Genomic DNA, 15,533 nt, shown 5'->3' on the forward strand with positions numbered 1-15,533 from the left:
TTTTCCCTTGTAATACCTATATTATTAATATTTACGGAAACAGTTTTTCGTCTCTACTGAAAATGTTCAGATTTTGAGTTGTTACGCTTTAACGTAACAAGTGCGATATAGTAGAAAATATATTTACATAAGTAAGATTTCTAATTTTTTATTCCGTAAATAGTCACTGCAAACCATTCTGCGCTTTAAGTAAAGGAATTTAAATGTACTAAATTTGCCACTGAATTGTAGCTGTGACGCGCTTTCAGCGCTGCTCTAACGTATTCAGCTAATACTGCATGTTTTCAAACAACTATGGCTACATGTTTATGTACTTATATACGAGTACACGCAACTGCAGTTTAGGCTTAACCATGTATTTAAATACACAAAATTCCATTGCATAGTTGTTGTATCTAACCGCGTTTACTCACTTTCAGAACGCGGTCAATCCTTGCTAATCTAACGAAAAATGTTACAGGGTCCGGCACTCGAAGTGTAACCAATTAAAAAGGCCATAAATTTAGTTTGGAAAATTACTTTTATTCAATTCAAAGTAAAAAATGTGTGAAACTACATAATACAAAATTAAGAATCAATGTACTTTTGCTCGATATGACCACCTTTTGCCTTGACTATGATCTTGAGACGGTCCAGAAACGAATCGCAAGCTGCCCGAATGTGACTTGCAGCTATTTTGGCCCACTCGCGTACATTGGCTTTTTTCAATGCCTCGAGACTGTTGAATCTTTTAATTCGGACCTTGCTCTCAAAAATGGTCGGATTCGCGTCTGGTGAATTTGAGAGCCATTGTGCGGGCCTTACCACGAACAATTGCTGGATGTGATGCCCGTGCATCAGCTGCGCGAGCGGTCTGAAGTTGGTTACACTTCGAGTGCCAGACCCTGTATGTATCACTGTTACTCACTTGACAACTCGGGATAAAGGAATGTTATAAGACAATTTCAAGCACTGCCAGAGTTTTAGCAATGCAGAGGCGGGATTACTCATTAATTGCTATAAAAAATATATTTTCCACAAAAAATACTCAAATATTTTAAATGGTCGACTTAAACCGCATGCTAAATGCATTTTTTATAGCTACCAGGCCGGTTTTCAAGAAGTAAGTTCAACCATTGACCAAATTTTCGTACTAAGGCGGATATTGGAAAAGTCTCGTGAATTCGGCAAGACGACGTATCATCTTTTCATAGATTTCAAAGCAGCTTACAGCAGCATAATTCGAAACCAGATCTTGTCAGAGAAGGCTGAGCCCGGTATTCCCGATAATCGACTATGCGCAATGCAAGGAAAGGCGTAAGAGTTCAAGGCGATGAGTCATGGGAGTTCGCCACCATGAACGGACTCCCGCAAGAGTATGGTTTCTCATGTCTACTCCTTAATATTGCCCTTGAAAAGGTTATCAGAGATTCAGGCGTAAACACAAAGGGAACTATTTTATTTAAATCGGTTCAGTTGCTGGCTTACGAGGACGACATTAGCAGTATTACATCCTCACTGGCTAGCACTTTTTTCCAACTTCGTCGGACTCTGTCAGACATAATGTGGGTCAAATACTCACCGTCGGTGGTTATGGTTTCGAAATAAAAAATGAATTTAAGTAGCTAGGAGTAACCATTAATCACGACAATAATCACAGAATCCTTATGGCACGCCGCTGCTATTTCTCTTTGTGCAATCATCTAAAGAGCCGCCTTCTATAGATTAAAGATTTCACTGTTCCGCACAGTTACTATTCCCACCTTGCTATACGGTAGTGAAACCTGGTCACTCAGAGTTGCAGATAAACAGAAGATATTGACCTTTGAGAGGAGAGTTCTATGAAAAGTCTTTGGCGCGATATGTGATAAAGGCGAATGTTGGAAGCGCTGCAATCATGAATTCGAAAAATCGTACATACAGCGGTTTGATATAACATCTATTTATTATGATCAACAGACTGGGATGGACAGGTCACATATTACGGCGGAGACTAGACCAGGATTATTAAGCCAACAATTATGATGATGATGCTATCATATTTACTGGGAATCTTTCATGTACAGGATTTGGTGAGTTCCTATTTACCGAAATGTTAAATAGTTCCACTATAATTACTTTCTGAAGCGTTAACAAATAGTCTAGGCAATATTAAGTCATGCCATTTGCCGGGTTGGGCATTTCAGAAAAGACGAAAGAAATAATTCACTAGTGTAAGCTAATTGGGAACTACTTTCGAAACCACAGCCCAGAAAGGTCAAGTTGTAGCAATTCAATTTCAATTTCCCCAGAAATGCACTCAACACTCCTTTCACCAGCAAAGCATTAGACAGTTAATGGCGAGCAGCGCCATACGGCAAATATACATCGCAGAAACATACAGGCTGGTCCATAAAGTCGCTTTTTTATGATTCATATGTGGGCGTGCACAGCACTGAACTAGCAAAATTGCTGCGGTAGAGTAACCCCTGCATTTGTGTTCGATGTAAGCCAAAATGCAAAAACTTTATCTGTCACAATGTACCACCAGGTATGCCTGGCTGACTATTCGTTTAAGCATACACATATACACAAATATGTACATATATTACACATGTGTATCTTGCATGTGTATAACTACGAATATATACAAATTTATGGTGGTGAAGCTAACTTTTTGAAACCATTGCGATAAGTTAATAAATTCATTAGGTGCCTACTGGACGAAATGGTGAGAGAAAATATAATATATCAATTTTATAAAAAAAAAGAGGTTGTCTGTAAAGTCGGTTTACTGACGATAGTTTAACGTGACAACGTCATAAGAAAATTTTGTTGGAATGGTTGCAATTTTCAAAACAAAATTTTAATTTTATTTGTTTGATAGATATTTTGTATGGATATAGAGAAGGAGGTAAATGGAATTGCAATGGAATAGGTCAAGTTACATTTACACAATCGTGAAAAATGACGAAACATTTATCAAATTCATGAAAGATATCTTCAATTTCGATTGTGCATCAGACGTTAATAAGTCAACAACACTAAGAGGCACCATCACCGATTTGCCTTTTTCAAGACACTTTACACTCGAAACACTCCCTTTCATTTCCTACTTTTTCTATCATCGTCCTATTCTCAACAGAGAAATGGTTCATTACCATGCACACAGGAAGAAGGCATATGCAAATACAAGTATGTGAATTTATATACAAATGCGCATATACATACATATACCTACATATATATGCTCACTCAAGTAGGACAGAGCCAGATGTCGAACGTTGCCGAACGCGGGGGCCGATTGTGCTCTTTGTCGTTCGTTCCGCGCTCTCGCTTGCAGTTCAAGCACATTAGCTTACATTTGCTTGCGTACGGAATAGATTCGTATATTTGATATGTCCATATGACTTGTATGCATCTTTACATATAGATTTGTTCTTTTTGAAAATTGCGCGAAATTGTATATGTATACGCATGTTTATATACATATATTAGTATACAACATATCTTATAAGGCATATGGTAAATATTACCATACATTTTTTCCTTCATATATAATAAAAAAATTAATAATAATAACATTAAAACAACAGGTATTATTAACAAACTTGGTTTTATTTTAAATTCTTCAAGTAAATCAAATTAATAATAATCAATAAGAAGGCATATGCAAATACAAATACGTGAATTTATATATGTACATATGCGCATATACATACATATATACGCTCACTTAGGTAGGAGAGAGCAAGATGTCGAACGTTGCCGTTCGTTTGCTTTGTGTGCTTTGTCGTTCGTTCCGCGCTTTCGCTTGCAGTTCATTCAAGGTAACGACAATGAGCAAGGTAACGACAAATGAGCAAGGTAACGACAAATGAGCAAGGTAACGACACATTTTTTCGTGCGTGCAGCCGGCTAAATCGAATTATAAGACGTTATCACGTCAAAAGTTTTGGAAATATTCGGTGCAAATTCAATCATAAAATATTTTAGGGATGAGGAAAGCGTCACAATAGGCCCATTTTTATAACTTCGCTTAGTCTTAGTTTGTGCTTTCGCATTCTTATAAAACTAAAACCAGTTTGTAAGTCTAAAAAATCTGAAAGTCTATTGGATTCACATAGAACTTAGGTCTGCTAGGCAATCAAAGAAGTACATCGCTGATATCGATGAGTAATTTAATTACCGCCTAACTATCGAGGTGGATAGCAATAATGTTTGCAGGGTGAGAGAAAGGTTCATCAGCTATGTTGTTATGTCGTTACTGCAAATACTGCTTGAAAAGTATCTCATTGGTCTGTCAGCCGAAAGCTAAGGTTAAGTTAATCTAATATTAAACCGTTGGTATAAATAAGTCTAGAGTTAGGCTACAGTTATAAAACTAAAAAATCTTTCTATTCGTTTTGGATAGAGTTACTGCAAAGGAGGCGTTTTCGAAGGAAGGTGTTTTTGAATATCTCAGATTCTTGAAATGCTGTTCTCACTATTTAGAGGAAGAATTCGTAATTTGGAGAGTAATTCTCAAAGTCACTAAATGTATTATCCATTAAATTTGAAATAAATAAATAATTATTGGAGTCAGCAACCCATTTTCAAACAACATTCGCATGTACTTATACAAAGGCAAGTCTGAAAGACCTCCACTCACCATCATCATGATTTTCATTGTTGTTAAAAAATGCATTTAGATTTACTAAAACTACTGTTTGTTAGTGATTTTAAATTGATTACGTGTTTTTGGCCATTAGCAAAAGTCGCTTTTTACGAAAAATTTTAAAATCGAAAAAAAAACCCTCCAAGGTAATCTCAGGAATCATCTCCTTTACCAAATTTATTTACATTTTTTTCCTTTAGCTGATTTTCTCGAAAAATTCGATTTTATTGACCTCTGGAAAGTTGCACCTATTACTCTGACCTGCACATCTGGTAGCAAGAATGAACTTCTTTCTAAAGCTAATATGGTAATTCAGCAGCATCAACATGGGATTGTCTGCGCGCGTTCTATGGTTACCAACCTGGCTAAATTAACCTGATTTGATAATCAATGAGACGTTGTGTACACGGAGCGATTCTAAATTTGTCTTCTATGCAGATGATTTGAAATTTTTTAGCAGACTTACATACTCCTCGGATATTGCGTTATCACAAAGTGATTTAAATAATTTATTCGAAGCAAATTGCTGCTTAATATCAAAACTGTTTTCACATGACTTTCGCTATAGTTCGAAATCCGATTGCTTATACTTATAACATTTCTAGTGGCCGTCTTTTCGTTGCAAATGAATGTTTAGGTGGGTGTAGTTTTTGACTCAGCGTTTTCCTTTGGTAGTCAGATTATTTTTATTATTTTAAGACCTATTCCAGTTTGCGCTTTCTTCCACGTTATCCTTATACCAGAAAAACACCTTATTGTTATATTGAAGTTAATGGATAAGTACGTCTCAGTATTTGGAATCCAATTCATACTGTTTATTTGTAAAGAATCGAAAGAGTTCAACTTCGCTTTGTCCGGTTTGTTCCGCAATCCTTTCATTTTAACGAGGCATGTCGGTTTTATAGGTCGTGGTGAATGTTAATAAATTCAAAATCACTTTCTTTTCCACGTACAATACACTCATTGATGTTTATATATGACATTGTCTGGGGTATCATTGATTGTCCAGGTCTACTGGGGCAGATAAGCTTGAATATTCGCCAAAAGGTTAGCGTTTTCAATCTCCGTTGCACGTTAAAATTTCTTAAACAAATTATTTAAATTATTTAGCCATTATTAGATACCTTAATTCCCTTCCTAGATCTATATTTTTATCTAAGTTGAAATCAAAGCCAAGTCTTGTCTTTAAGTAATTTGCACCTATAGTCTGTAACGTTTTATAACAAATGCAGTAATTCTGTTGCGAGTTATGTGGAATACCACAAAACACTTTTTTTCGAGGTGCCTCCGGAAATTCAATGTCATTCACTCGATATCCAATACTTTTCAATAAAAATTTGTTGACGGCTTGCGGTAATCAAAGCTGCTCCCGACTGCTAGCACTCCATATTTAAAAAATTAAAAAATTAAATGGGTATTTGGCCGAGCTCCTCCTCCTATTTGTGATGTATGTCTTGTTGTTGTTCCAGAAATGGAGGGCTTTACAGTTTTAAGGCGACTCGGCAAATGGTTTTTTGTGAGGAGCTTTTTCATGGAAGAAACTCACTCGGAGGTTTGCCATTCCCTGAACGGCGACCGCTATTAGAAAAAAATCTTTCTATCAAAACTTCTTCAAGTAGGAATATTCGAATCTGTGCATTTGCGAATAGTAGCCGCGCACCAAGCCATTCGGCTATGGCAGACATCAATAATATACTCGTATAAGTGCACTGGCAACAAGCCTCGAAAACCGGGGTACTCCATTGACTATAAAATATGAATTCTATCAATTTGAAATTTTAGATCCACAATTTTTCCTATGGTTGCCATTTCTTTATCACATCTCAAGAAAAAATCATAGAGAAGGGAGAAAGAATAAGATATACACAGATATACAGTAGAATTGCGATAATTTGCTCATCGTTAATTCGAAAATCTCAAAAGATTGAGACAATCTGTTGGTGGTTTGAAAAAATCTTAATTCGCATTTTTGACAATGCCAGTTTTGCCCCACTTATAAAATATGCAATTCGCAATGCAAAGCAACTTTCTGTTGGTATGATGAAAACTTGGAAGATGTTTTAGCGGAAAACTATAAAAATAATGTCCTAGATGACGACAGTGAAGAGGACTTTATTACATACAAAGATGCGAAATCCCCCATTAAAAAAATACTTTTTCATTTTTCGAATTACAACGTTTATAGAACCGTTTTTAATTTCTCTTGTTTTGGAAAACTCTGTACCAAAATATGCGAAACGAGCAATGCAAAATAACCCTTTTTAAAACGTAATGTTTGAAAATACCTTCCGCTAAGTTTATTTTGTTTCTTCTATATTTAATTCGTATTATTTCTTGTTTTTTAATATAATATAATAGTATTATTATTAAAAACAATCTCTATGTGTCGTGATTTTCTTATTTTGACTTCTCTAAACCCTGCTAATTTGAAAAAAAAAATGTAATATCTTGTTATCACAAATGAAAACGCAATTTAATATTTATATTAATATACAAATTGGTCCATGAAATGGATAGTTTTTGGTTCACTAAATTCACTAAAGTGCTTCTGTTAGTAAGAACTTAATATATCTACCGATTCATTGTCTTACCTATAGATAACAATGGAAGCAAACAGTGCCATAATGCAAACGTATGAAATAACTGACTTTACATTTACCACAATCACAATCACCACGACCTCATTAAACATTAAAATATGACTGGTTCCTTGCGATAACGAATTGCACATATATGTATCTAGTAAATGTGTATATGTAAACGTAACACCCGTATTATTTTCTATTATGTTTACTCACATGAAAAGCTAAAATATTAGAGAGACTGGCGAAAACAGGCTCAGCGGCAAAAGCCAGTGTATCCGTCGACTCTTCCACTGTGTGCAAAACTTGCAGAATCTACAAATCGAAAAAACAAATTGAAAATTATTAACCTCATGATATTTTTACACCTAAATTTCTACCTCAAAATAAATTTGTATCAAACTAATTTGCTAACGCCATAGAATATCCCAACTCACCTTTGGATGACGAAATCTTTCCATTGCTTTAACAGAATTTTTCAGCAATTCCGTTACAATTTCCTTGCGTCTCGGTTTGAGCAGCTTTTCTGCTATTTTTTTCTCGAAAACGAATATTGAACACGCCTAGAGAAATTATGGTAAAAAATATTTGAAAGCATTCATATATGTGAAATATCTATTAAATTTTTAAATTTTGGTCAGAATTAGAATAGAGAAGTCAATGATTGAATGTTCGAATAATCGAATAGATTACATCGAACTTTCTGCAAATAATTTATGACTGATACCAAACTGTATGGAATCTGACTTCTCCATCAACCGTAATCGTACACCTCAAGCTCAAAGGTGTACCAAAAATGCCACTGACTGATAAGTAATGAAAGGGTCGCCTTTGCAGGACTACGTCTGAAGAAATGTAACTCGATATTTTTATTACTACCAAGTTTTTCGGTAGTTTTTAGCGTAAAATTGAACATACGGCTTTCACTTATATACGAGCTTCATATGTTTTTTTTTCAGTGGGTTAAAGAATTCAAATCTTCCAATTAATTAACTCGTGAAACATTTTGTGCGACGATTTTTTACGATTTTTAACGTGAATTGGCGAGACTGAAGTGCATTGATCAACATTCTTCCACTTTTAGAGTTCAAGCGCCGCTCTTAGCCACTGTGAAGCGCTGGTACAACGAGTTCCAGCGTGGCTGTCGATCCTTCCAGAACGAATTTCGTGAAAGCCGTCCAAAAACGGTCTTTGTGCCAGAAGCAATCGATACTATGCTTCAATTGATAATGCAGCATCGCAATATTTCGTATTGCCGGATAGAATCATCCTTGAGCATTATTGGGACCTGCGTACGTTCAATATTTCATGGAAATTTGGTCCTTAAAAAAATTTGTTCTCGTTGTTTCTTCTTCTTCTTAATTGGCGCTATAACCGCTTACGCGATTTTGGCCGAGTTTAACAAAGCGCGCCAGTCGTTTCTTTCTCGTGCTAACCGGCGCCAGTTGGACACACCAAGTGAAGCCAAGTCCTTCTCCACCTGATCTTTCCAACGCAGAGGAGGCCGCCCTCTTCCTCTGCTACCACCAGCTGGTACCGCATCGAATACTTTCAAAGCCGGAGCGTTTGTATCCATTCGGACGACATGACCCAGCCAACGTAGCCGCTGGATCTTTATTCGCTGCGCTATGTCTATGTCGTCGTAAAGCTCATACAGCTCATCGTTCCATCGTCTGCGATATTCGCCGTTGCCAACGTGCAAAGGTCCAAAAATCTTACGCAGAATCTTTCTCTCGAACACTCCAAGCGTCGCTTCATCGGATGTTGTCATCGTCCAAGCTTCTGCGCCATACGTTAGGACGGGTATGATGAGAGTCTTGTAGAGTGTTAGTTTTGTTCGTCGAGAGAGGACTTTACTGCTCAGTTGCCTACTTAGTCCAAAGTAGCACTTGTTGGCAAGAGAGATTCTACGTTGGATTTCAAGGCTGACATTGTTATCGGTGTTAATGCTGGTTCCTAAATACACGAAGTCTTTTACAACCTCGAAATTATAACTGTCTACAGTGACGTGGGATCCGATACGCGAGTGCGCCGACTGTTTGTTTGAAGACAGGAGGTACTTCGTTTTGTCCTCGTTCACCACCAGACCCATTCGCTTTGCCTCTTTATCCAGTTTGGAGAAGGCAGAACTAACAGCGCGGTTGTTAAGGCCAATGATGTCAATATCATCGGCATACGCCAACAGTTGTACGCTCTTATAAAATATAGTGCCTGAGCGATTAAGTTCTGCGGCTCGTACGATGCTCTCCAACATCAGGTTAAAGAAGTCACACGACAGCGAGTCACCCTGTCTGAAACCTCGTTTGGTATCAAACGGCTCGGAGAGGTCCTTCCCAATTCTGACGGCGCTGCTGGTGTTGAGCAACGTCATCTTACATAGCCGTATTAGTTTTGCGGGGATACCAAATTCAGACATCGCGGCATACAGGTAACTCCTTTCCGTACTGTCGAATGCAGCTTTGAAGTCGACGAAAAGATGGTGTGTGTCGATTCTCCTTTCATGGGTCTTTTCCAAGATTTGGCGTATTGAGAATATTTGGTCGATGGTGGACTTTCCAGGTCTGAAGCCACACTGATAAGGTCCAATCAGTTGGTTGACGGTGGGCTTCAGCCTTTCACACAATACGCTCGCTAGAACCTTATAGGCGATATTTAGAAGACTAATCCCGCGGTAATTGGCACAAATTGCAGGATCGCCCTTCTTATGTATTGGGCAGAGCACACTTAAATTCCAATCGGCAGGCATGCTTTCATCCGACCATATTTTGCATAGGAGCTGATGCATGCACCTTACCAGCTCCTCGCCGCCATGTTTGAATAGCTCAGCCGGCAGTCCGTCGGCGCCCGCGGCTGTGTTGTTCTTTAGCCGCGTTATCGCTATTCTCACCTCGTCATGATCGTTTAACGGAACGACAATTCCGTCGTCAACGATTGGGGTATCGGGATCTTCACTTTCTCTGTGACATGCGCAGCTGTCACTGTTTAATAGGTTCGAGAAGTGTTCCCTCCATAATTTAAGATTGCTCTGTACGTCAGTCACCAGTTCGCCGTCTTTGTTCTTACAGGAAAACGCCCCGGTCTTGAAACCTTCTGTAAGCCGCCGAACTTTCTGGTGGAATTTTCGGGCGTTATTCCTGTTGGCCAGCATCTCAAGCTCTTCGCACTCACGTATTTCGGCCTCTCGTTTCTTCTTTCGGATAATACGTCTCTCTTCCTTTTTCAGCTCTCTGTAGCGATCCCACATGGCTCGCGTTGCGCCCGATCGCAGCGTGGCTCTATAGCCACAATCTTTTCTTTCGGCGGCAGCATGACATTCCTCGTCGTACCAATTGTTTTTTCGAGCTCGCCAGAATCCGATTTCTTCTTCGGCGGCGGTACGTAGAGAACGAGAAATGTTGCTCCATTGCTCATGCATGCCGGTTTGTTGGGCAGTGCTCTCTGAGAGCAGGAGTGAGAGTCGAGTGGCGAATCTTCTGGCTGTCTGTTGTGATTGCAGCTTTTCGATGTCGAACATTCTTTGCGTAGGTAGATGCACGTTTTTTGCTGCACAGAGGCGTGTGCGCAGTTTGGCTGCAACAAGGTAGTGATCCGAGTCGATGTTGGGTCCTCGGATCGTACGTACATCTAATACACTAGAAGCGTGTCTTCCATCTATCACAACATGATCGATCTGGTTTCGTGTTTTTCGATCAGGAGACAGCCAGGTGGCTTGGTGAATCTTCTTATGCTGGAATCTGGTGCTACAGACTACCATGTTTCGGGCCCCGGCGAAGTCGATCAGCCTCTGTCCGTTACCGGATGTTTCGTTGTGCAGGCTGAATTTTCCGACTGTGGGACCAAAAATTCCCTCCTTGCCCACCCTGGCGTTGAAGTCGCCAAGCACGATTTTTATGTCGTGGCGGGGCAGCGCTCATAGGAACGTTCCAAGCGCTCATAGAAGGAATCTTTGGTCGCATCGTCCTTCTCTTCCGTCGGAGCGTGGGCGCAAATAAGCGATATGTTGAAAAAACGGGCTTTGATGCGGATTGTTGCGAGACGCTCGTCCACCGGAGTGAACGACAGTACTTGGCGACGAAGTCTCTCTCCCACAACAAATCCGACACCGAATTTGCGCTCCTTTACATGGCAGCTGTAGTAGACGTCGCAAGGTCCTATGGTTTTCTTTCCTTGCCCCGTCCATCGCATCTCTTGGATGGCAGTGATGTCAGCCTTTACTCTCACGAGGACATCAACCAGCCGGGCAGAGGCACCTTCCCCATTAAGGGACCGGACATTCCAGGTGCATGCCCTCAAATCATATCAATCAATCTCGTTGTTTACCGCATAATTTAAATATTGCCCAAAAATTCCTCGTGTCGATTGGTAAAAAATATTGTCGCAACTGTACTACCAGAGAACTTAAAACAGTCAATTCTGATTAGTACCAACTATTTTTAGCCACAAGTTTTCGGGCAATTAAGGGAAACCAACCGCTGAAGGCGAATCGCCCTTCATCAAGACAATGGGAACTTTACGCGTCACCTAACACGTCACAGTTTTTGAGCATTCAAAACATGGAATTAATAGGTCATATGCCTTACAGCCCTGATTTGGCACCTTATTATTTTTGTTTTTGTTCAGGAGCATCAAAAATAAAATGCGAGGTTAATGGTTTTCAACGCTAAAGAAGCCTTTGAAAAACTCGTTTTGGAGGAATCCACCCCTGAGTGCTTTGAAAATTGGTTTAAGCGAATTCAGGAGAATACTGATTCCAAGGGGAATATTTTGAAAAACAGTAAAACTATTTCCATTATTATTTTCTTGTGTTTTCACTATTGGGTGCAAAAAAGATATTATTCTGAGGCCAAATATATTCTAACGAAGATTCTAAAAGAAATTCAGTCTTAGTCAGAGTCCTGAGAAGAAGGAGAAGTATAGTACAATGTCAAGTAGAAGAACAATGGCAAGGTACTATCATTTAACCACGATTTTTTGGATTCGCCGGCAAATCGCGGCTGGTGTACTGCGAATAACTGATACAATTTCTATATTCTCATCCGACTGAAACTTCTTCTGATCTTCAAATCAAATCGATCATTTTTCGATTGTCTCCAAAATTTTGGACATGTGTAAACTGAAGACTCTCTCCAAAATGGCGGTATGTTGGAATACATTAAGGATTTCATGGCGGAATCGGGACTTAGTTTAGAAAATTTTTCAAGGCCATCAAAAATTCTTAAAAACAAAGTCGACAAAAATACCGTTTCAATGTCGTGTGTAGAAAGTTTAAAAAAATTATATGGCGGATCCAATATGACGAACGAATTTTTTTAATTCGTAGGATTAACTTGAAACTCGTTACATGCGAGTTTCTGGGGTCACTGAACACGAATTTTAAGTAAATTTTTCAAAATTCAAAATAATGAACCATTTATGTGAAGCGCGCTTGAGATATTACTCCTCTTCTATTCGCCATTTCCTCGCTCGCTATCTCTATGCTCGATTAAATTGACGAGAAATTTGCATGCGAAAGCAACACCAAAATTATCGAGTAAGATTGGCCGCTAGCGAGTATGGCTATAGCTCATTAGACTGCTATGCCACACTGCCTTACCAACACATGTAATTTAAGGCAGCCCTCTTCCCGCGTTGCCAACATATGTTATTTGCCACTTGCTTAATCTTGACTAAAAGAAGGGGCGTATTGTAAAAATAAATGCTTTTTGTATGTAGGTATGTCTGTCAGTTTCTTCCAGGCCACTTTTGAAGTATGCGCAGTAACTTTTTAAGTAATTCATTGTAGAGTCTATTCTGAGAATAGTAGGTATGGAATTTATGTTAATGGCAGGCTCGATAGAATTAACAGGAGATATTTATTTAAATTTGTTTAGATATTTTTTTTAAAATACAGAGTGACCCTCGTTGCTAATATTGTAGAAAGTACAAAGTAAATAACACAAGAGTGTATTGGATGTTACAAATAAACATTTACTTATTTGATGAAACACTTTAAGCTTCCTTTTAACTCACCTTGCTATCACTTTTCCGGTAGCCGTCATGTATTCGCCACACCAGTTCGGGGCCCGCACATGCCACCTGCTCACCAATCTCAAAGTACTGGCTAATAGGATTCGCGTCGGTGATATTTTGCAAAGATGTCGATGCCGTATTGGCACTCTTGAATTTTGAGAAAATCGTACCGGCGGGCATACCATCGATCAATTTCGAGAAAACATTCGAAAAGATGCCCTGCTGTTTGGGAACACCGCCAGTTACTGCACCCGTTCCAACACTTCCCTGGCCAACTCCAGCCCCACCACCACTACCTACAATTAAAAGTCCCGAGCCAGGCAAATCATTCACACCCAATATCGCGCCTTGGGCTGTTCCTATTGAAAGCCTCCCCCGTACCGTCGACGTAGCACCGCCTATCAATTGTGTACCGCCGCTGCTCTCACTGCCACTTCCACCAATGCCAATGCCACCACTATCACCTCCACCCCCAACTGCTGCTGCTGCTGCCGTTGTATAGCCATTCACACTACCCCTGCTTAATTGCTGATTAGTCGCCGATACTGTTCCTGTACCACTGGAACACTGTGCGATGATCATCTAAACCAGCTCCTATACTACCACTCCGCGAACCTGCTATACGCACACCAATGCCATTACCGCTACCTACTACTGGTACAATACGCGCACCTGCGGTTGCATACAAACCTCCTGTGCCAACTCCACTGCCAATTCCAGCGCTGGATCCCACTCCAGTTGCGGCTACTATACTACCACGCGCACCTTGTTCACCCTGCGCCGCAACCACGGGCACTATTCCAATTGCGCTTCCACTTCTGCTGGTACGCTGATGCAGCTCCTCGATGCTATCGTAACGTGAAAAGTCTCTGGCCGCCGTTGTAATTGTTGCTGTCGTGGGGTTAACGGGATTAAATGTCGATATGACGCTTGTTGTTACAGCTGCAGCTGCAACTGCAGTCACCATGCACGTTGTCAGTGTATGCTCGTTTATCTGTATGGCTGCTTAAAAATTTTCGCAACTATGTTTTGTGCTTTTGTTATTTTCACTGTATTGTGCACGCCCGCAGGTGGGATTTCATAGCTGTTTATACAGTTCTACACTTGTGGTTATTGATGATGTTTGCTCTCGTTGCCGTTGGCATGTGTTCACTTGGTTGTCGAATTAGTTACGGCTAATCAATTTAATAAACTTCAAACAACGGCAGCAATATTGAATTTGACGCGGCTGGCTTGTCAGTTGAGGGCGAACAATGCATGGAAGCTCTGCGAATGGGGCCAAAATGAAAGTAGATTTTATGCGCAATGCTGCATTAAATTATTGGATGGAAAAGCTTTTACTATGCAATCTGACCACTGGATATTTAATTAGTCGGTTGATTTTATAGGCTAGCAACAGAAGTTTGAAACTTTTGGTAAAGTATGTGAGTATGAGCCTACGCCCGCTACATTAACTACGATTGCTGTTGCTCGGCTTGTGGTTAGTTAATTTCCTTAAAACAATTAATTTAAACAATTTATAGGCTGATTTTCTTCCCTTTTCCCTTTTTCAGTGAGAAATGCGTTTGTATTCAAATTCTGGTGAAATACCGTTATCAGTTCCGTGTAATGTAGCTTCAATAGCTGACAGCGATAATCAAGCTCAATATTGTGAGACAATTTTCGGGTAATTGTAAACTCATCAATAAATATTAGCCAGTTCAAAAATAGCAATTCCTTCCTTTATTTACCGCAGAAATAGTTATGTTCGCTATATCACGTACTTACTTACTTACGTATGTATGTATTTATGCATGCACATACATATATGACACGCGCAGCAGTCACCTTTGATCTCTCACTTTCCTTTTTATCTTCTCCCCAACATTTATTGTTACTGTTTGTATTGAAATTAATCAAATCAAATGTTTACAGATACGTTGAAGAAGGCTGTTCATTTCTGGTCCTTCCTTCTCACACCTCTATTCGCTATGCGTGCGTCTTCGCTTAAGTTGTTATTTCACATTTAATTATGATTGACATAAATAAATTTGCGACAGTGGTCGTTTTCCTTGTCGACAGTGATTTGTAATTGTTTTTTGTTTTTGTATCTACAACTGTTTTTCACTTTAGAAAAACCCGGACAATGAATATCACCATTCTAGGGAAGTGAGAAAAAGAGAAAAATTAAAACGGAAATTAGCATTGTTTATATCAAAATAGTATAACCTTTAGTATGAAATGCAATACTGACAAAATACTTGTTAATAATGTTAAATAGAAAATATTATTATTATTTATAGGGGATATATACAATATAACCCTAGATCATAAGCATAAATATTTCA

General features: G+C 39.2%; 1 protein-coding gene across 1 annotated transcript in view; it reads right to left on the minus strand.

Annotated features, from left to right (window-relative positions):
* The window catches only part of LOC129241981 (uncharacterized), a 34,902-nt gene extending 20,729 nt beyond the window's left edge, over positions 1-14,173 (minus strand). The window contains exons 1-4 of the mRNA XM_054878526.1: positions 13,822-14,173; positions 13,207-13,757; positions 7,635-7,760; positions 7,414-7,512 (exon numbers count right to left, since the gene is read on the minus strand). Of these exons, the coding sequence (XP_054734501.1) occupies positions 7,414-7,512; positions 7,635-7,760; positions 13,207-13,757; positions 13,822-14,173 (1,128 nt within the window). The remainder of the gene's footprint in view (positions 1-7,413; positions 7,513-7,634; positions 7,761-13,206; positions 13,758-13,821) is intronic.
* Between the last annotated feature and the right edge of the window lie 1,360 nt (positions 14,174-15,533).

This window comes from Anastrepha obliqua, chromosome 3, assembly GCF_027943255.1.
Source record: "Anastrepha obliqua isolate idAnaObli1 chromosome 3, idAnaObli1_1.0, whole genome shotgun sequence".
Lineage (NCBI taxonomy): Eukaryota > Metazoa > Arthropoda > Insecta > Diptera > Tephritidae > Anastrepha > Anastrepha obliqua.